The following is a 22,767-nucleotide window of genomic DNA, read 5'->3' on the forward strand; positions in this document are numbered from 1 at the left end:
ACTAAAAACTCAATCTATTACTGGCTGCAAATTGTTATCACCTTCACGATTGTCATAGGTTTACTACCCATTATAATTTATCGTCCCACCATTGTTTTAGAATTTAGATCTAGGTCCAAGGGCCACATAGATTTTCATAGATGAGTGTGAAAGTTTTGCAACATTGCATCACGGGATGGATCTTGGCTCTTCGATTGGTTTCTTTTCCAAGCATCATGTAAAGTAGGAGATTTTCTTCATGCTCAACAACTCATTCAAAATTGGTGTGTGATATAATATCTACTTCAACCTCCCACGCTACAGTAGAAATATTGGCTAGGCCTTTCACAAGTCTACCAACCTAGACCACTTATATATACATATAAGTCTATTTGCCAATAGAATATGAGATTTGGATTTCTTTGTTAGTCATAACTTTCCCTTCCTTTATTATCCTATTTTTGAATGTTAAATGCCTAGACTTGAATATTTTGAAATGAAAAAAATAATAGTTGTATATAGTCGTAAGTACGCAAGTGTTGCACAATCATTTTTAAAAAAAATAAATAAATAAATACAAAATTTACATGAAAAATAAATAATTTTTTAACAATAGACTCTATTTTTTTTTTCAAAATAATTACATAACGCTTACACACTACATGACTGTATATAAAATGACAAAAGATCAAATTTTTATCCAATTATAAAACTAAAGTTTAGATATTACACGGTTTTAATTAATTAAAAGATATATTATGGAGACATGACATATTACTTATTCATACCTATTGTTGTACATATCACACCACCAAAATTATAGTAGGAATTAATGTTTCGATTGTAGAACTTCATTAATTTCTCAAAAAAAGTCAAAGGATGCTGTAAGGTAGGAACGTAGGTAAGGAGATCGAGACTGTAATTTGTAGGAGAGAATAAAGAAAAATTCTTCTTATCATCCTCACACTTCACACACCATATTTATTTTAATTTTTTTTTTATTTTTTCTATAATAAATATGTAATGTGTAGATAATAAATAGAATAATTTAATTAGTTTAATAAGAATAAAATAAAATAAAAAATAAAAAAATAAAAAATATTATTTTAATATATAAAGTGTATGGTGCAGGATGATGTGTAGCATTTCTCGAGAATAAAAGATTGGCATTAATTGTAATTTGTGGCTGCGTAGCCTACTCTCACCTTGCTTTAAAATATGCATAATTGCATTTAGTGATGCTTGCTGGCATCAATGAAAATTCATGTCGGCTTTATTCCTTACCCACCATTTCAAAATAATTATGAATTAAGAAAATGCACACCAAAGAAAGCAGCATTTGAACTAATTAATCACTTTAGAACCACAACCATTATGATTTTTATCGAAAGAAATGTTAGTTTTTTTTATTTAGATGTGAAACCCACGTGTGAAAATCATTTTAAGGGTCTTTGTCTTTATATTTTAAAATTTAATATACGTATTGATTTTATTTTTAAAAAATATTTTAATCATAAAAAGATTCTACATTAATAAATACATAAATTAATGTGGTTTGATTTGACTTGATAAATCGAGTATTAATGTAAATTTAAGATTGTCCAAAATAAAAGGAGATGGGCAATCAGTTTGTGCATAAACTCATATGATTCTAAGGTAAATGACAAAAATTTCATCATCATTCTTCTTATAAATTAAAAAAGAAAAAAAAAATAAAGAAGGAATGTGAGCAGCTGAAATGATTGTTGTATGAGAAACGACAGTTGAAGTTGTGAATGCGTAAATGTTGTAAAATTATTTAAAAAATAAATAAATAAATATAATATTTACAAGACAAAAATTAAATTTTTTTACTAGTGAATCATATATTTTTTTTTCAAAATGACTATGTGTTACTTATATACTACATAACTGTATATAATATTACTCTTATTATATGAATATTTTATTGTAATATGTTTAATTTAAGAAGTTGGTTGGTAGGGTCAAACTCCATAAATGTGACCCACTTTCATATATACACATGATGGCATTGGAAGCTTTTAAAATTCCAATCTTTTGGTCAAGTTCTTTTGCACTTGGTAGTTGCACCTATTTGATTGGGGTGGTGGTTTTTTTACTACGTGCGGACCCTTTGGAATTCTTCTTTCTCTTGCTTTGTAAATGCCAATGGGGCCATACATATTCACCAAAAACATTAGCTCAATCATTACTATAATATCCGGTTGGCATTATATTAATATATATATATATATATACACACACGTATGTCTATTATTCTCCCAAGGAAGATTTTTTTTTTCTTTTTGTTATTTGGAAATAATAATATTTAGCACTTGCTTTAATTTTTTTTTTTTGTTTCTCACAAGATGATAAGTAAAATCATGGATTGTGTAGCAAATCATATGATCATATGCTCCAATGAGCTAAGAAGCATCATGTTCCTCTCACTCGCTAAGGTGGGATTCTTGATTATTATAACAAGTGGATCATCTCTAATAATAATGTTTATATTGAAAATATAAAAGTCAATCATAATCAATGTTTTAATATTTATTGAGTTTTATTATATACAATCATTTTTACGTATTCATTACGTATTCAATTGATGTGATTATTTAAATCAATTATTTATATATAAAAATGACGTAAGAAATATAAAAAAATAACTGTATATAAAATTTTTGATATTTTTATAATATGAGAAACAATAAATATGGTTATTTTTTATGGATTTTTTTAATTATATTTAATGATGTGGTATATTTTGAATAATTTATGACTTAAATGATTGATATTTAGATTGAATTATATCAGATAATATGATTGGTAAATGTCTCTCAAATTCAAAATGAAGAATAATCAATTACTATGTTCATGATTTATGATCAAAATACTTTTATTTATACTTGAATCTTAAATCTATTATGATTTTAAATATATATATGTTTACAATATATTTTAAATTATTAATTTAAATAATATTACATATATATATATACACATACTTTTCAACTACATTATAATTTATAGGAATTGAGTTTAAAATCGATTTCTTTTGTGGTTGATAAAAAAACAAAAACGCAGATCAGATTGACACGTATACCCAAGGCCAATGGTGAAGATTTAAAATTCTAAAATTATTTATATTATTATGTAGGAGAGAGGCAAGATATATGGGGAATCGTGAAGGTGGGACCCAATGACAGCTGCAACTGACATATCACGTTTCTCTTTTAACTTTTCTCACCCTTTTTTTTCAGCTCTACTTTATTTATTTATTATTATTATAAATAAGTTCCAATGTAAAAAAAATAAAAAAAAATACTGAACCACCACAAAACCGACACGTCAGCTACGGCAAGGTAGGTCCCACCAACCATTTGTTCGATTACTCTCTTGATCACCTTATGGAGCCCAGTGGGCAATCCCGACATTTAGCTAGATGTGATAAAACGGTAAATTTATGAAAATAATAATTATATTTAAAATTCTGTATACAACTTATAATTATATAATATAATTTAATTTAAAAAATAAATTTTAAATTTTATAAATTAAAAATTTTGTGTGCGGAAAAACTTTGAAATATCACCGCTTGAACAGACCCATCATGGCGCATTGAAATCCTTTGTTTTCTGCTGGAATATCATGAAAACGTATTGCTTATATTTGTCAGGTTGTTGAGGGATTACTTGCTTATTATAAAAGGAAAATATTACTTAGTCTTCTCAATATTACGATTTAAAATTACTATTTGAATATTTTTATTTTATTTAATAACTAAGAAAATGATTAATAATAAAATTATATATATATTTTAATTTTTTCTTAATGATTAAATATGTTTAAAAATATTTACAAAAAATGATAAAAAATACAAACTATACATTTGTGCTACCAGGCCATCCAGCATTTCGGTACGCCTAACGATAAATGCTGGGCAGGGTGCTAGCACCACCTTAAAAAAATCCACCTATCATCTCTTTTCTTGTCATATAATAATGCAGTAATAAATAATAAGTTTACAAGTGAAATATAATAAATAATTTTTAATAATAAGTTCACAAGTGACAAACACTTAAAGAAAGATCACAACATTTTGCAACTTCTCTCTCAATTCTTAATAATTCTTATTTTTCCCGTGTTTGATTAGGTCAGAAAAATAAATAAAGTAAAATATTTACATGTTATAATTTGATTTAGAATAAAAAATTTTAAAATTTAAATTTTAGTAGACTGATTTGAGAATATAATAACTCGATTATAAATAGAGTAACATTAACCATAGAGATGCATTTTAGTGTATATATGGAAGGAAAAATATAGTTGCAAGCATAATTGTGCATTAATTTGTGCACCAATGCGATGTGATTGGTCAAAAAGTAGATTTTATTGAAAACAATGTTAATTTAAATTTTAAGTATAAATAAATCAGTATTGGTATATAGATTAGTACATAACTATACTTGTATATAACAAAACTTTATATGGAATATCACATGCATGCATGCGTTTGTCTTGGATTATTAATTAAGCAATGACCACTCCACACAACAAGTGGATACATGGTACGTATATATATAGATAGTAATTAAAAAAATGAAAAGGACATGACTTTCTGCACTTGAAAGTCAAAGAAAGGGAAACAACAACATTGAGACGTGGGAAGCCTGAAAAGGATATGCTCTTGTTTTTTTTTTTGGCTCTTGTAAGATAGCTAGCTGGGAAGTCTCTATAAAACTGAAGGAAAGATCATGATCGACAGTACTATCTGTGAGCAACCCATGCACCAATATTATTGTTGATAGTGATGCCAATGGCTCACTTTGCAAAGGGCCTTTAATTCATTTCATGCCTTTGTCTAATGGGAAGAAGTCAACACGACGAGAAGCTAGCTAGGTAGATGATGAGAGAGACAGACTTCGAACAATATCGATGGATGGATGGATATCTTCCACTTTTTCTTCATTTGGTGGCAAAGAAATTAAAAAGGAAACAGTGCAGAAGCATAAATATATATATGGTGCCCAGCTGCTCGCTCCAGCATGCATGTGTCCAAAAGCATATATATGTGGATAGTGACCGATATTATAGAATTAGAAGATGATCATGTGTGCTTCATATATATATGCATATATGGTGCCCAGCTCGCTCCAGCATGCATGTGTCCAAAAGCATATATACGTGGATAGTGACCGATATTATAGAATTAGAAGATGATCATGTGTGCTTCATATATATATATATATATATGCTTATAAACTGATGATGTAGACAATGATGCAGACTTTGAATCAAGCTTACTTTTTCTCCTTCTTACAAATTATTATTATTAATGCACTGCACTGTAGGGTAGGGTTTGGTTTTGGCATGCATGGCGCCATGTGATACCAATTGGTGGTGGTGGGGGTGGTGGTGGTGGTGGGGTACAGGACGAAAGATTCTCCACGCCCCCCATGTATTAATCATGATTAACAGTATATAATTGAGTTAGCTTTTATGTTTTTCAATCTTCCAAGATAGAAAGATGTCTTAGAGCACTACAAACAGCAGTAGTATCTATGATCTTAATCTCCCTAGCTACTTTTAAGATGATTTTTATATAATATCCAACTAAAGTTTTGAGCCATCCCATTGCTTGACTGAGTTTATTTCATAATTCAGAATACAAAAATGATATATACAGTCAATTTTGAATATTTTTTATGCATTCTATTAATGTGATTAAATGTATTATTTTTTAATATAAAATAATTACTTTAATCAATCACACCAGTAAAATACATAAAAAAATACATAAAATAACTGTACATATGTAAAAAAATACATATATAAAAATTGCAAATCCCGTGATCATGTTCATGAATCGCCACTGCATGCATGGGTTTTCTTCGTCTGAACTTAATAATAAACTACATACATTCTCTATATATTCTCATGAGTTGAGTACTTATTGATAACAATCATGTGAATGTATGTCTAAAAAATTGTGATGCCATGATTAAATTACGTGATAATTGGACTGTCACTTGAAGACAAATTCAGCTGGGAATTAAAAGAAAAAAGATTCCAACCTTTATTTATTCATTTTTATAATTTTGGTATGAATTTATTTTCTTTAAATAACATATTATATATATATATATATATATATATATATAATTGTATGCAGGTGGTCACCCCAAAAGATACGCTTGAAAGTTTTGAGGGTACGTATTCGATTCTGGGCTTCTGGCCTCTCATTCTCAGCCTCTTTGTGTGGTCACAATTAATATTATTTGTTTATTTTTCTTTTAAATAAATCTATCTGCATGCAGTTGTAGCTAGCCTAGCTTGTCTGTTTCTGATTAATATGACATAAAATAATCTCTTGTATTTTTGACCTATTTAACATAAAGTCAGCATATGCTAATTGGTTTATTCGAAGATACATGCAGGAGTCTTAATCCTTTCTTGACTCGCTCTTGCATGCAGCATATGTAGGAAGTTTCGTACCCAACTGCATCCCCATGTTTTTTTTTTTTTTAAATATTAATGGTTCCCCAATCCGACCAATATGATCGGTAATGATATATAATAAATTTTGAAAAAAAAAAATATGTTGTTTGCATTCATTCTTTTGACATGCGCAATGCTTATGATCTCCCTCCTAAAACTGATCTTCTTTTCCCCCCCTGAATTTCATTGTTTTTTCCTACCAATTTCCGTATGCAATTGCAAATCCAGACTTGGATTCAATTATATATAGGAAATGAGAAGCAATCGATAGCACAAATGTACAATAAGCCATTATCAGCTTTGACCCTTGCTGCTTGTCCCGACCAAAATGGGGAGGCCATCCTAGATTTTTATCAACTAAAATGACAAAGCACCAATAAGATTGAGGTTTGAAATTGTGAGGTCACAGGCACGATTCCTTTGGATATGGGTCCTGACACATCGTATAATAAAACACTGTTAGGTACTAAGCAGAAGGTGACATACAACCTAATCAAGGTAAGAGACAATATTGCAGACAATCGAGATTCGAGGATTGTACGTAGCTGTTCATCTAACGATTATACTTTTTGGCCTTCTTTTTTTTAACTGTACTTTGTGCATGGCTTTTGTAACGAGCAATCCTGGGTTTTTTCTATGTCATTTCATGGAATCAGAACATTTTTATCAAGTTTTTTCATGTTGCTGTCTTTTTGTTCAATTTTCATTCACGACAAAGAGAACGTTCCATCATTTTACCCATAATAAATGTAACTTTTTTTCTATAATATTCGAACTCACCTTCAAACAAATAGCTAGGCAGAGATATCGGCCAATAGGATCGTGTTTGACTTCTCTAGCTGTAATGTGAACCTCTTGAGCACTTTACATCCAACCCACTTTGAAGAAACTAGAGAGGATTAGCTCTCCGCTATCATGAAGATTTTATTGGTGACATCTGATGATTTTATTTATGAGCATATTTAGTGCTAGTCTGCTAGAACTTTGCAGAAACCTCATTTCATTACTCTCTTATTTGCTCCTATTGGTCTTGCCAGCCAAGTGCCCACAAAGGAGAATGTACACAAACGAGAGGCCGAAGAAAAAGGAGACCAATTCCTCGTGCTTAAGCCATCTGCGAACTAGCCTAAAAGCAACATGTATGTAGGAAAATAATACTGCCACTCCAGGGACAAGTAATCAAGCAAAGTCTTGGTCCAAGTCATGATCTATAACAGGTTTAAGAAAAGGTCAGTAATGAAACACGTCCTCACATCTGAAGTTCCACCAATTTTAAAAAGCAGTATAATATCTATAAATTTAGTTCATCTCATTTCATATACATACTGCAACACCAGCACCATGGTGTGGCCACGAAAGTGTTTGTACATAGATATACCAAAGGAAGAAAAGGCTTTTAGTTCCAAATACATTTTTAGTAGTATGCTCACCTTAGACAGATAAAATTGTTCAAATATCACACACAACCTAACTACAATTCATCCACATTAGCCTAGCAACAAAGTGATTTCAATAATTATATGGTGAACTTAGCAGCATACTACAAGCCACTCCTTACGGATTTGTCCTGAGTGGGTGTCGTTCATTTGGCTGGCCGTTGGACTTTGGTGGGGCATTGTAAATCAGATCTTGGATTTTGGAATACATCAGCATCTGTGAAGGGTCACCCCCACCACTGCTCTGTGATGCACGAGAACTCTCTTGCAGCTTAATCCTCTGAAACAGTAACTGCTTCTCAGCCTCAGCCTCATTTAACCGTTGTTTCAGGTAACTGCTTGCATATTCTTCCTCTGATTTGTCAGACTTGGCAAGAGCAATCCTCTGAAGCGTCTCAGCCTCTCGTTTTGCCTCATTGGCCTTGAGTTGGAACATATCAGCTTCTGCCTGTTTAAGCCTCACAAATCTCTCCAGCTCTTCGACCTGCAGTTCCTTTTTCTGCCTTTCCAGCTTCAGTTCTTTTACCTCCCTTGCCTTGTCCTCAAGCTCACGGTCACAAGCATCAAAAGCCATGCGGGCTTTCTTAAACATTCTCATCTTCTCATCAGCCACCATTTCCATCTTCCTTATGGCTTCATGCACCACCTCAGCAATACGATTGCATGCCTCCTGTGGGGCAATCATCCGTCCACCTTCCCCATTTTCCATACTTTTTGAACCGTCCACCTCAAGCTCTTCATAAGGAACAAAGATATATCATATTTAAGGAAAAAGAGATAGAAAGAAAAAAAACAAAAGCAAAAACACCATACATTCTATAAGTTTTAGAATGCTTCTAAGTATATGTACCTTGGAAAAACATTAAAATTGCCCGGCAAGCTGCCAATGACTCTAATCCACTCTTCATTTTTTCTTTGAGATCCTCACACTTCAAAAAGAGTTTAATCCCTCGAGGGTCATCACTTCCGTGAAAGATCCTACTAACAAAATCAAGTTCCCTCATCAGAGCCTCCTGCTCCCAGGCTGGTGCACAGTTGTGGAAAACATCTTTAACCCAACCAAGAAGCTCAGATGTCCGATTGCATGCCTTGCATCTGAAAACCATCTCAGATAGACCTGCTCCACTCTTAACAGAAGGACCCATACAAATGAGTCCATCATGAATAGCACAATCTGTATGAGTCCAATGAGAACACAAGTCACACCCAATCCATCTGCAGGTATTTACCTCGAAATCAAACTTGTTACAGATTACGCACATGCAAAGATTGCAGAAACCATTTCTGTTAATGCATACATCGCAAGTACAGTCATCAGCTGGGAGCTGGTTTTGGCACGCTATATTTCTACATTTCTTGTAGACAAATATCTCAATCAGTGAAGTCTGAGAGAGACTGATACTAGGATGCAAGAATGCCTGAATACCAGTGTTTATTGAAACAAGAATTTCGAGCTGTACTCTGTGAGCTCTAATCAATGACTTTGCGGTTAAATCAGTTCTGCTCTGAAGAAGCTTCTGCAACATTAAAAATTCTTCTCTTTGCTGTGAACCACCATTGCCTTCAAGGATAATTCGAAGTCCATTTTTCAACTCTTCTAGAACCTCATCGGGTAAATGATGCATCTTTTCAGAAATAATATCAACTCTCTCTCTTGCTATCTCCCGAAGAGATATCTTATCTGCAATAGAAACTCGGCGAATGACTGATTGCTCAGGACAATCATTTTCAGCTTTCCCATTTTCCATCATCTTCTTTGCCATAATGGCATCGGCAGTGGGCCAAGTTTCTCGAGAACTAGCACTCTCAGTTGGGGATTCACGAATTTGATCAGAATGTGATCTGGGTTCCTCTGGGGAGAGGCGGGCATCTGAAGAGACAAGGGATAGTGAGGTTTGTAGTCCTCCAGGCCTTGGGTGCTGACGTGGAGGCAGCATTTTCAAAGAAGATTGGTGGTGGATATTAGAACCAGATGACGTACCCATCAATCAATTTCCCACTAATCCTTAAACCAGTCGCCAATAGGATCATTGTACTAATTATCATTGGCACCCATATCCATAAGTTATAACTTCTTATCTCTTATCCTAAAGAGCACATTGAATGAAGAACCAAGAAAACTTAAGATAGCAGAATATACCTCAAACCAAACATTCAAGCATGCAAAGCTATATAGCGTAGAAAACACACACAAAAGCACAACTTTTCATTCATAAAACTGAGGACAAATGATTATTATCATTCCACAAAACATATGGACTGACCAAATTAGACAAACAGTCACTTGAGCAAGATGGGTAAGAGGTTGGCTCAAGTGGTAAAGGTCTCCGGCTTGGAGGTATGCTCCTCCTAGGTCTAAAGTTCAAATCTCCTTAGGTGCAAACAATCTCTAAGGGTTATTGGACTGGGGGATTTTTCCCTTGAATTACCCAATGTGCACTTGCGGAAAAACTCCTTGCAAAGCGCCTGTAAACTCCCGGGATTAATTGGGACGCTAATTCTGGACACCCGGTACCAAAAAAAAGAGAGCATATTCTCAAGCTTCAAATGTTTCAGCATGTATTATAGCTTCACACAAATTCAATCATCTATGACCAATATTCGATCAAAAAATCATCTACAACCAATATTTCAGTGTCTTATCAGCTTTCAAGCTTCGCGCACAAACACAATCATGCTGATGCGGATCATTTTATCAGCAGAACAAAGTAGCACAGCACATAATTCAAGCAATATAAACACAGGTCAAAAAGCATTTTAGAAATAAAATAATATAAACAATACAGCATACCAATAAGACCAGCAGATCACCGAGGAAAAGACACTCTACCACGGATCAGTTTATAGCAAGTTTTCCCAACATATTTGGTTACTGAGAGAACGAAAGAACAAAAAAGTAACCCCCCCCCCCCCCCCCCCCAAAAAAAAAAAAAAATCTATCAGCGCGTAAAAAGCCACTTCCGCTTCGTAAAGAGGACAGCTTTAAAAAATATGAAAAAAAGACCGAAAAAAAAAGTAAAAATATAGTGGAAGTTTGCGCCCTTTTACGAGGGCGATAATTAAAAAGGAAAGAGAACTCACCGGAAGATGGAAAAGAGAAGGCCTGAGAAGAAAACTTTGCCGAGCTGAGAATGAGATCCAACCCAACCAAGCGGATGGATGAAGACTAATTTCCCGGAGAGGAGTGGGAAGGGTCCCAACTTATTGAAAACACGCTAATATCTAAATATGAAAAGGCGGGCTGTGTTCCCATTCTGCCCTTGGAACAGGGAGATTTATATTTTACGCACGAAAAAGTCATCAGTAGGCTTAACGGTCAATGATTGGTCAGATTGGTAAAAGACGCTGCTCGGTTCGGCTGCTTTTGGGATTCCTTGACGAGAAATTCTGCTAAAAATTCTGCTAAGCATCCCACACCGCACAACTGAGGTGGATTTTCTCATTTGAAAATAAAATAAAAAATAAAAATGCATCATGCACACTCAACGCCCTTCTCCCCCTTGCCATGTCACATTTTGCTATGGAATAATATTTAGAGCAGCCCCTATTTGGGAGCAGCCAGACGCACACCATACGTGACACTGAGTAATGATAAAATTACCCCTAACTTTCCGTTCCCTCCTTCAGCATTGGAAATATTTGATTTTTGAGAATTCTGAAAGCACGAGCTCCTCTCTCCTCAACTTTTGGTTTTCCCTCCCTCGTTCCGTCGTCAGCATCCCCCACCAGCACTCTCCCCCTCATCTCGCTCGCTCACCGACGATTATTATTATATTTTCAGCTCCATTGGTAGTAGATATGTTTGTTTATGATCGATTTGATCCTTCAAATTCTGATATTTTACCAAACATCGTCTTATTACACAAATTGAGACCCTTTTTCATTCCGGGCAAAAAAATCTCTCCTCTCTTTCATTATTTCACTTATCAACACGAAGAAATTGCTAAAATGCCAGTTATTTAAAATATAGAGAAGTTCAGTCATAGAATTGAAGGAAAAAGCTAAGCAAAACAGAATGCATAGGAGAAAATCTATATTCCATTCGATTCGAGTATATTTTCTCTTTTGGGGAAGGGGATGGTAACATTAGAACACAACAACCATCGGTCAAAAAGGAGAGCATCAAACTGAAAGGAACAAGAAAACCACAATCGAATATTCGAAACCATAAAACCAAACCAAACCAAACCGCTATCTTCTATAGACTACAGAGCCACTCAAATCAAGGATACAGACCCGATTAAGCCTTTAGCCCCTTCAGTTCCTCCAGCTACCACCATCGCCGCCGCCACCCCTCGAGTACCTGGACCCACTGTAACCATACCCACTTTCACCATACCCACAAATCCGAATCCCCTAGACCTCCCGGTCTCATGGTCGTTGATAATCTGAGATAACAACCGGATATAATCAGATCCACCACATCTAGCTACTATTAATCCAACAAAGTTTTTAGAAACCAATCAATCTTTGCCTTATTGTAACAAAGCAGAAGATGAACGTACCGACAAAGCATCTGTATTCGATTTCTGCATATTCCATAACTGAGAAGAAAACCCTAAGAAACGAACAAGTAGGAAAATAGAGAAGAAGACTTGGAAAACACGAGCTGTGGAAGAAGCTTTAGCCCTTTAGGATATATATAAGGAATAATTACACCGTTTGCTTGTTAAAAGATTTCCCGAGGAGCGGCAGCTTTGTATGAGCAAAGTAGTGTCTTTCGGTGTTTCTGGGCAGAGAGCTGGCATCACCGGTGGTGCTGGGCAGAGGAAGGTGTCACGCGGGCGACGTAGAAGGGGTTTCGCAGGAGGGAGGAATTCGAAATGCAAAAAACTAACCGTAATACATTTTCTAAAAACGCACATTTTGAATTATTAAAAAAAGAAAAAGAAAGGAAAGACGCCACGTATGGTGTGCAAGTGTGCAGCTGCTACAGTTGTTGTTCCGTAGAAGAACTCTTTTGCTGTAGGTCCTTAACACCGTGAATCCCTCCCCGTCGCCTTTGCCTGGAATCTCCCTTGAGCTTTGCCGCTTCCCCTCCGTGCGAACCTCTCTCTCCCACTGTGCGAATTTGAGCTTCACCTCTCCCCTTTGTGCGAATCTCCTCCCCCACCATTCGAATCTGTTACAAACTTGAGTCATGGTCGAAGGTCGAATAGAAAAGCCCTTCTGCCAGTGAAGAAACAATTCAGTCTTGAGGATAAGAGAAACTGTATCCAAAATTTCTTTAAAGTTGAAACACTAGCTCCCTTTACAATATAACAAAATCCCCCACATGTTAGGGTAGAAATGACATTGCAGACCTCATTTCATAGATTGTGTACTAACAATTGTAACAACAATTTCGTATTAGTATATACATTCTATTTTCGGAGCATAAGACCCCTCGCACAAAGTAATGGAGCTATGATGGCAAAGATATAGTAGATGATGGTTTTTTTCTGTACTTCTATTGAACAGATGATGGGCAAAAACAAAAATACAACCAACTTACAGAGAGGCAGACAACTTGAACACAGACACCCACACACAACCAACTTGCACAAAGAGAGGCAGGCACACAGAGATAGATCAAAAAGAAACTTGTACATAAAGAGAAAAGCACACAGGCAACCAATTAATAGTATAATACCGAGTTCCAAAGATGTTTCACTGTTACAATACGTTTGTGAGTGAGAGATAGAGAGTTTTTTGTTGGAGGATGCCACAGATGCTGTCATCAATGGAGGTTTGTGGGAAGAAAGAAGGGCAAATGCTATCTCCTGAGTCTTTTTCCCAAGACCAAAAAAATAAAAAATAAAAAAAAAGAGTAAAATAAAAAAGAAAGAGAGAAACCACGTTAGCAAGTGTGCGGTGTGAAAGCAGCCGAGTAGAATGACTCTTTTTTGACCTAGTTTCAAATTGAATAAGGAAAATTCTATACGCATCCTGCCATCTCATTTACATTTCTCTAAGTAAAATATGATATATTTATCATTATTAAATAATTATATATTATATATTTCTTTATTATTAAATAATAAATACACAATATATATCACACTACTATTTTATTTGTATCATATTAAATATAAATAACATATTTATTCTCATTTAATGGTAAAAAAATATATATAATAAATAATCATTCAATAATAATAAATATATCACATTTTATTTAATAAAATATAAATAAGATGATAATATGATATATAAAATTTTTCATATATATTATATTAGGAAAATGATGATGTATACCATATCACCATCTCATTTACATTTCACTATATATAATGTGGAGTATGTATCACCATTTAATAATAATAAAAACATATAATATATAATAATATACTACATCTTACTTAGTAATATACAAGTAAAATTATAATATGATATATAAAATTTCCTTTTATTGGAGACACTCAAAATTCCAATACTTCTTCTAAAGAATCATCTTTGCTCACAACTCCTTTTTTTTTACATTAATCCTTAAAGAAATAAATATCATAATAAGAAATTATATTTATAATTATAGAGTATTTAAATACTGCATAATTTTTTTTAAAAAATAAGTAAACATAAAATCCACATAAAAAAATTAATTTTTTTTATAATATACCCTACTCTTTTTTTAAATAATTGAACACTGCTTGCACTACACAACTATATGTCCCATTGGTTTTTTTTATTTTTCAATTTGTTACTACTCGAGAACCATGTCCCGAAGAGAGAATAAATTTCAGATTGCCAAGCCACCAAAACAATAAAAAGACAATCCCATCAATTCAACATTACACCAAAAATTCTACCTAAGCCGAGACCTCCAATTCCAATTGAGGAGGTGATATGCTAATTAGAGAGTATGTCCTATAGGGGAGGTAGAATGAGAAAGTAAATTAAAAATATATTATGTATTTTATATTTCTGGATCCTCATTTTTGACTACCAGCTTCGACAGGTTCCACCACCTCAGCTTCAATTGTTTCTGTATTGTTCAACTTGGCATCTGCATGAGAAGCTTCTTCAATAGGTGTTGACCATTTGCCAGAAAGAGCCATGCCCATCATCTCATATATCTTCCCACCAAGCTGTGTTGGATTTTCAGGCTACAAAACAAGAGATTATGTCATCTATATATATATTATTATAGAACTCATAACAAATGCACTGACCAACACTTCGGTTCTTCAACTGCATTCTTAGGTGGTACCGAATTTATTTTGGGAATGCACCTCTGACTTCAAGAAAAGCACATTCATGTGCCTCACCAAAAGTTTTAGTTTCCGCATAATGGGTTCCTTAGGTAATCAGATACAAAATGTAGGCCAAATTCAACATTATAAAAGCAATCTTCAGAAAGAATGAAAACTCACTGTAAAACCACTGGAAACCAGAGCCGCATCATACAAAAGATCAATGGCTCTCAGAGCATCTTCGTCATTTGGGCTACTCTTGGATGCAACCTGCAAAATAGTGTTGATACATTAATACTAAAGCTATGTAAGTAGCCACCAGATATTTTGTGTGTGTATCTGGTATTTGTTTAGCTAGGCTTTTTATGTTGACAGTACACTCAAGTTTCTGATGATTGGGTGGTCAGGATTGATCTCAAACACCCTTCTGCCTCTCATGAACTCCAAGCTAGAGGTATCGCCAACAGCTTGTGCCTTCATCAGCCTACGATGAATTGAAAGTGAGACCACGTCATATAATTTTTTTATGTGTAGACTACGTCATATAAATTCTCAAAAGCATGGTATTTAACAGCAATAACAGAAGGAAATTACCTTTCCATGTTGGCAGACCAACCAAACTTGCCAGATGCCAGAACACAGGGCGATGAGCTCAGACGGTTTGAAATTTGAACACTGGCAACTTTATCACCCAAACGTTTCTTAATCCAATCACACGTTTGTGCAAATTCCTGCTTCATCTCCTTTTCTTTCTCTTCATTCTTATCACCTGCAAAAACCCAAATTGCACCATTCAATTAAGTCTATGTTATTCAGAACTGTCCACCTATCATTATTAACCATTACTTATTCTGGCGAACAAGACGGCTAATATATGAGAGAAACAAATGCATCCTCACACACATGAATTAAAATTACAAAAATCATGAAAGGTTTCAACAGGCTAACCTAAATCCAAATCTTCCTTGCTAATATCAACAAAATTCTTCTCCTTGTATGACTTCAGGTTCTGGATGGCAATCTCATCAATAGGGTCAACTAAGAACAGCACCTACCCATAGAATTAAGTAAAACACATAACTATCAGATGAAACCCATGGCATAGCCTAATTGGATAAACCCTAACATATATGAAAAACAAGCACATACTTCAAGATCCTTTTCAGTAAGTTTCTCCAGGAAAGGTGTGTTCTTAGCACTCGTTACACTGTCAGCAGCAATGTAATAGATATCTTTCTGTTCAGGTTTCATGTTCTCAACATATTCGTCCAAGCTGATAAACTCATTCTCGCTCTGGGAAGAGAAAAATCGAAGCAATGGAGCAAGACGCTTGTGGTTTTCACGGTCTTCAATGCAACCCAGTTTCAAGTGTTTGCCAAAGTTCTCCCAGAACTTGTCATAATCCTAGAACAAATGGTAGATATGTAAAAACAACAATGGAAATATACGGTCCTCTACAGTTTGCAGCATATGGGTTAATAAAGCCCAGGTTCCCATGTGCCAAGCTTGTTCTTATGTACACCAGGCACACGCAGCCATGCAGAAACAAACAAGCATGATGTAGGGAAAGAAAGAGGATGAATAAAAAGAAGATGACAACAATTATGATGGCATACATCTCTGTTCTCGCTCATCGATATACCCAGAATCATATCAAAGGCTTTTCGAACCAAACGCTTCCTCATGATTCGTACCTTCAGTACAGCAAAAAACCAAACTTAGAAGTGATATGGCTAAACAAAAAAAGATACAGTCCCCAATAAAAAGACAGATTTTGCTTACAAGTCGACTCTCTTGAAGAATTTCCCGTGAGACATTGAGTGGAAGGTCATTTGAATCCACGACACCTTTTACAAAACTTAAATATCGTGGGAACTATTCAAGCATAAACGAAAATGATTAGCACCAGAAAACTTCTAGGTTAAAACTAAAAAATGTCCAGTCTTGACCAAACTCTGGTCATTATTTTTACCAGTTCTCCATCAAAGTCCTCAGAAATGAACACGCGTTTCACATAAAGCCTTATATTTTTGGTCTTGGTATTGATTACATCATCCTTTCCCATGGGAGCAACTGCTGGCACATAAAGTATAGACCTAAACTCTACCTCACCCTGCAATAACAGCCTCCATCAGCTCAGAAGGCACTATAAACAGCCACCATAATGTAAGATTAAGTGCTGAAGAAAAGATCACACATTCCGCAAGAGAGTAAATGCTGAATTATGCCGTTCTTTCCTCATTTAATTAGAGTCCAGCATTCTTGTCAAAAAATTAAAAAATACAGTTAAGCTTTGCAGAATGTTAGAAGCAAATACCATTTTGAATTATACGTGAGAGAATCCGAAAGGAAAAAAGAAATTGAGAACAAGAAAAAGCCTAGCTGTCATTTATTCATTCAATTAGAGTTAAGTTTGAATTTTTTAATAGTAGCACATAACAATTTAAAAGATGTGTGAATGGGCTTTCAAAGAGGAAAATAGGAAACTGGGAACAAGTAAGAGCGTTATAGTCGAGCAGTATTGTAAAAGAGTGCAATTATCATAATTACCTCTGTTGGGAAGTGTGAAGATGCCAATGGATCCAAGTATTCATTGAAAGTTTTTTTGTAGAATTCATTGTATTCTTCTGTTGTGACTTCCTTTGGGTTGCGAAGCTGCACAATCAACAGGATCATGCCTTAGATTTTTCTAAAACAATGATGTTACTTGATGCTCAGTAAATATGGAAATTATGAAATCTCAAGCTCACCCATATAGGTTGGGTCTCATTAGTTAGCTCCCAGTCCCAGTACTTCTCAACAACAGTCTTGGTTTTCTTCTTCTTCTGCTATAATATAAAGTCATGGGTCAGTTGTGAAATGGAGAGGTTCCCCGACATTCAAAAAAATAAATAAATTGTGCAATGGTTGCAAACCCATAATCTTAAATACAAGCAGAATACAATACGTGTTCGTTGAGAACGTGGAAAATCAAGAAACTATACCTCAGTTTTGTCATCTTGTTCATCGCTTTTGGCTTCAGCTGGATCCTCATCAACCTCAACCTGAAACAGAGCCCAAGAGAATAAATGCAAAAGATGTGCAAACTTTATTTGCCAATTAAAATGGTAAAAACCTTTGAGATCATAGAGGGTGCATTCAATCATGTTACTTATGACAATATGTTGTGAAATTTGTACAGTACAACTAAGGGCGTGGAGCAAATTTCCATACTTCCTTGGTGTATCCCCTTTCCTGCCAGGTGTAAATTGGGAATGAAACAAATTGTGAATAGTTTTTCACAAGCTTCTGAATCCTCTCTGGATGTGCAAAACCTTTGTCATCACGCTGGAAATCAGACAGAGATGTAGCACAAAGTAAGTTTGGAGAGTTAATCAACAGTTAACAAACTCCTCTAAAACATATATACTTTCTCACCTTAAGATACAATGTAAGGCGTGTTCCTCTAGGTATAAGTTTCTCAGGGTCTGTCTCCTCCCGAATGGTATAGGAGCTTGCATTGGCTTCTCCTTCCCACACATATTGTTTACCAGATTTTGGGCTCTTTGTTGAGACAACCACCTTGAAAATAACAACAGATATGTTATTTACAGATACCATTAAAACTTGGAATTCAAGGGTAAGAAATCTGGATTTTGTGGCAGAGACATACCCTATCAGAAACCAAGAATGCTGAATAGAATCCGACACCAAATTGACCAATTAAATTGTTGTCTCCACCAGCATCCTTGCTATCCTGTGAGGTTTTTCAATTTCCTTAAGTACATAACATTTCTTGGACTAAAGCACAAGGATTGAGGGAACTTAAAGTGTGTTTTGAGAAGATAAGACCTTCAATGCCTTCAAGAATTTTGCAGTTCCACTTTGTGCAATAGTTCCAAGGCAGTCAACAAGTTCTTGCTGAGTCATACCTATGCCAGTATCCCTGCATTGAGCAGAAGGGACTTCAGCAATGGTATATGAGAATGGAAAGATCATTTCAGAAACTATGCGTGCAACTTACGTGATAGTTACAATCCCATTGTCCTTATCAGTTTGGATACGAATATCAAGATCAGCTGCCTCCTTCAAAAGCTCAGGGTCTGTAACACTCAGAAACCGTAGCTTGTCCAAGGCATCACTTGCATTGCTGTGGATATTCATAGATCACATACAGAACTAATCAGTGCCATCCCACTCAAATGTAACTTGAACTTTCTTTGGGGTTGATATTTCTCAGAATATGTTCAAAATTCAATGCTAGTGAGCAACTACAATGCGCCAAAGGCCTCTGGCCTGATTGGCATAACCCCCAGCCTCCAAAATGGAGGTCTGGAGTTCGAAACTTCCACTCCCCCAAATGTATCCAAAAAAAAAAAATGTGAGCAACTACAATGCAGCAATCCCCGTTAAACCCAAGCAGCTTCCCATCAAATTCACATCCACTGTCAGGACAGAATAATGATATTATGTGAAATCACAAAAAAAAAAAAAAAAAAAAAAAAAAAAAAAAAAAAAAAAAAAAAACCGATAATCATCATCCTAAAATTCATTGAACTGTTAATGTTGATAAAGTGAGAAGAATTTGCAATTTGATAATGACTGGCCTATGCACCAACAGCTGCAGATTTTAAACTCTAATCCCAATTTAACAAAATAGAAAATAATTCTAGGCAGAAGTATTTAAGAAACTATTACTCATGCACCACAGATGAATCAAAACATGCCTGATAAGCTCCCGAAGAAACACCTCTTTATTGCTGTACAAGCTGTTAACTATGAGTTCCATAAGACGACTAACCTGCACCAAGACGAAATTATAAGAAAAGTTCAAAACCAGTATGCTGTGTAATAAAAGCTCCACCGGCCCTAGTGTACCTCTGCCTGATACTCGTATCTCTCAGCTGGTGGGGTGGCCGATGCATCAGATGCCGCAGCAGCGGACTCATATCTCTTGCCCAAGATCAGAGAGTCTTTCAAGTTTACTTGATTTGAAGACTTGATAGCAACACTTCTACCACCAGGTAACACTGAGTACCATCGACTTCTGGACTCGTCCACTCCCACCTACTCATTATCACACATCTGACATCATTCCCCAAGAAAAAGGCAGTGCAGCACAAAACAAACACCAATAGCATGAAGCGATTAAATAGTTTTTAACAGAACCGTCCAAAAGATTTGAAAGTCAATTGGGACAAGACAGTTCTTATTAGAAGCAACTACCAGAAGAACCAAATTTATATGGAAAAAATATAATCAATCTTAAAAGTCTCTATAATTTTAACATATTTTAAAATACCGTACAATTTTAGCAAACGAATTAACAAGAAATAAGGTAATCCGCCAATCCGTGCAACTGAAAATGAAGTTAGAGAGGCGTATGGGGTGAGTTTATGGAAGTTTAATAGGAAAGGTTGGGGGGAGTTTTTGAAACATATTAAATTTAAGGTGGGGGAAGGGAAAAGGATTCTCTTTTGGCATGACATTTGGTGTGGGGAATCAGCTCTTAAATCAGATTTCCCATCTCTCTACAGGATTGCAAGGGATCAAAATGTTGCTATGGCATATTATCTTCAATATACGGATAATAATATTCTATGGAATGTTGACTTTATTAGAGATGCAAATGACCGGGAAATGAATGTAGTTTCAGATTTTTTGGGAAGAATTTATAGTTCAAAAGTGATGCAGGGAAGAGAGGACAGGCTATTGTGGAATCATGCTGGAAATTTCAGGTTTTCAGTCAGTTTCTTTTTATAAGGTGCTTAATTGTCATCCTGGCTGTGTATTCCCCTGGAAAAGCATTTGGAGGGTGAAGATACCTACTAAGGTGGCATTCTTCAGTTGGGTGGTTGCTCTTGGGAAAGTATTGGCCACGGATAACCTTAGAAAACGTGGTTTGTGTATAGCTGATTGGCGTGTCATGTGCAAAAAGGATGGTGAATCTGTAAATCATCTTTTCTTACATTGCGAGGTGGCAAAGTCTTTGTGGAATGAGGTTATTGGTCGGACAGGTTTATATCGGGTGATGCCTAAGGAAGTTGTGGATCTTCTTGCTTGTTGGCGTGGTTTTGAGTTTGTGGGCTAAGATCTTTGTAAGGAATGATTATAATGTACTGAATCTGTTTCTGTCTTAGTTTCCTGCTTTCTAGAGTGTAGTAGGTATTTCCTTTGTATACATCCAGTGTACTTGGGCTGTGCCTTTTCTGGGTGATAAAATTCTTATTAATTATCAAAAAATAAATAAATTACATACTTATCAAATGCAGTATAAACAGTAATACCAACAAATAGTTACATAAAAAATTAAGTTTAGAAAAAGTACAAAATAAGATGCTAGACATATGCCTTTACATAATATAAAATATAAATAGTAACAAACAGGTGAAACAATATAATAAGCTCTTAAATGCGACTACACTACCATAAAGCTATGATTATCTAAGCAAAACATGAGTTTCCACGCGGGCACGTACATACAGAGGGAGAGAAAATGGTTTTAACATGCAAAAAAAAAAAAAAAACCCAAATATAAATTTGATCAGTTTTCACTAAAAAATGAACAAACCAGGGAAGAGAATTTAACATTTTAATGAGTAATCAAAATCTAAAAAACTATTGTAATTAGAAAATTGAAGAGCATACGGAGTCGAAGATGGGAACGGAGGTGGAGGAGGAGATCGGGGCGACAGCTTTACGGTACCGTGCGGCACCACCGCCGCTGCGCAGGATAGAGGAAACGGAGCGCCGAGAGAGCCTATGCATGCTGAATAGAGAAGCTTCTAGAGTACGTTTGTTAAGAGTGTGGGCTCTATCAGTGTCTGTGTCCAAGGGTGAGCAACAAAGAGAGTGTTAGGGTTTTCGTAGGGGTTTCCTTTCCGATAGGGGTTTGGGAAGGTTCTGGAGAGTCGAGAATGCCTTTTGGGCCTGGGCTTTCATTTTCCTCTTTTACGGCTATGTATGAACGAGATTAACTGGGGGCTTTTTGGTCATTTCGAAAGAATTTATTTATTTCATTTAGGAATAAAAATAAAAACTAAAAAAAAACTTTGATTTTATAAGCCGTCCTTAAGAAGCATCATAAATATAATATATATATACACAAATATATATATAAAATATATGTATATACATATATTTCTAAAACATATAAAAAGTCGGACAAGGTATCATGAAGACGCCGGGATTTTGGAACCAAAAAATTAGTCAACGTTACAAACACCTCTTTTAAAATTAGGGGTTTCAAATCATGTTAACGGGTCGTGTTCGTATCCTGTCAAAATATGTATATTATATTATATAACTCAATCTTAACACGATCCGTTAAACTTATCGTGTCAAAATCTCAAATTCTAATACGACTCATTAACATAACGGTTCGTATCGTGTCAACCCATTTTGACCCGTTAGTGAATATTACGAAATAAGTTAACACGACACAATACAACCCGTTTCAAATTATTTATGTAATTACGTTGAATAGATCCAAAATTAATCCGTTTAACCTGATTAAATTTAGTATAATTTTATATAAATTTTAAAATCACAATATTTATAAAAATTATAAAGCTAATTACAAGTACAAAATTACAATTTAAACAATAAAAATATTGAAATTGAAATGCTAACAATTTTACTTTTAGGTATAAGCGCATAATTGTAATTTTAACTTTCTTAATGTGTCAAAATGGATTGAC

The 22,767-nt window shown here is 34.8% G+C and overlaps 2 protein-coding genes and 1 long non-coding RNA gene across 5 annotated transcripts; all 3 read right to left on the minus strand.

Annotated features, from left to right (window-relative positions):
- Positions 1-7,768: 7,768 nt before the first annotated feature.
- Positions 7,769-11,155, minus strand: LOC122305468 (OBERON-like protein). Of its 2 annotated transcripts, XM_043118029.1 has the most exons (4): positions 10,998-11,139; positions 10,708-10,788; positions 8,767-10,003; positions 7,769-8,651 (listed from the first exon to the last, which is right to left on the minus strand). In XM_043118029.1, the coding sequence occupies exons 3-4, from the start codon at positions 9,899-9,901 to the stop codon at positions 8,035-8,037; spliced, it is 1,752 nt and encodes a 583-aa protein (XP_042973963.1). In that variant the 5' UTR covers positions 9,902-10,003; positions 10,708-10,788; positions 10,998-11,139; the 3' UTR covers positions 7,769-8,034. The 2 variants fall into 2 exon arrangements, with proteins under 2 accessions (XP_042973963.1, XP_042973962.1); XM_043118028.1 differs by lacking the exon at positions 10,708-10,788 and having other exon boundaries at positions 10,998-11,155.
- An 864-nt stretch (positions 11,156-12,019) lies between these two features.
- On the minus strand, positions 12,020-13,852 carry LOC122305469. Its single transcript, XR_006241144.1, has 2 exons — positions 12,422-13,852; positions 12,020-12,304 (listed from the first exon to the last, which is right to left on the minus strand). It is a non-coding gene; the product is annotated as an uncharacterized LOC122305469 (long non-coding RNA).
- A 762-nt stretch (positions 13,853-14,614) lies between these two features.
- Positions 14,615-21,986, minus strand: LOC122305470 (heat shock protein 90-6, mitochondrial). 2 transcript variants are annotated; one of them, XM_043118031.1, is made up of 20 exons: positions 21,716-21,986; positions 19,946-20,134; positions 19,795-19,868; positions 19,092-19,217; positions 18,920-19,013; positions 18,741-18,824; positions 18,506-18,649; positions 18,302-18,415; positions 18,073-18,132; positions 17,839-17,913; positions 17,639-17,743; positions 17,061-17,201; positions 16,871-16,963; positions 16,705-16,782; positions 16,238-16,492; positions 16,037-16,139; positions 15,683-15,857; positions 15,467-15,572; positions 15,269-15,358; positions 14,615-15,001 (listed from the first exon to the last, which is right to left on the minus strand). In XM_043118031.1, the coding sequence occupies exons 1-20, from the start codon at positions 21,833-21,835 to the stop codon at positions 14,828-14,830; spliced, it is 2,400 nt and encodes a 799-aa protein (XP_042973965.1). In that variant the 5' UTR covers positions 21,836-21,986; the 3' UTR covers positions 14,615-14,827. The 2 variants fall into 2 exon arrangements, with proteins under 2 accessions (XP_042973965.1, XP_042973964.1); XM_043118030.1 differs by having other exon boundaries at positions 17,839-17,916.
- Between the last annotated feature and the right edge of the window lie 781 nt (positions 21,987-22,767).

The sequence above is a fragment of the Carya illinoinensis genome, chromosome 3 (genome assembly GCF_018687715.1).
Source record: "Carya illinoinensis cultivar Pawnee chromosome 3, C.illinoinensisPawnee_v1, whole genome shotgun sequence".
NCBI classification, from domain to species: domain Eukaryota; kingdom Viridiplantae; phylum Streptophyta; class Magnoliopsida; order Fagales; family Juglandaceae; genus Carya; species Carya illinoinensis.

Excerpts from the sequence above, each read along its gene's own strand:
- LOC122305470 (XM_043118030.1), bottom strand. The coding sequence starts at position 21,835 with ATGCATAGGCTCTCTCGGCGCTCCGTTTCCTCTATCCTGCGCAGCGGC. Across the intron at positions 18,416-18,505 it reads GCCTTACATTGTATCTTAAG|CGTGATGACAAAGGTTTTGC; the intron begins GTGAGAAAGTAT and ends TCTGATTTCCAG. Across the intron at positions 15,573-15,682 it reads TGGTCTGCCAACATGGAAAG|GCTGATGAAGGCACAAGCTG; the intron begins GTAATTTCCTTC and ends AATTCATCGTAG.
- LOC122305468 (XM_043118028.1), bottom strand. The coding sequence starts at position 9,901 with ATGGGTACGTCATCTGGTTCTAATATCCACCACCAATCTTCTTTGAAA. Across the intron at positions 8,652-8,766 it reads AATTTTAATGTTTTTCCAAG|AGCTTGAGGTGGACGGTTCA; the intron begins GTACATATACTT and ends TTCCTTATGAAG.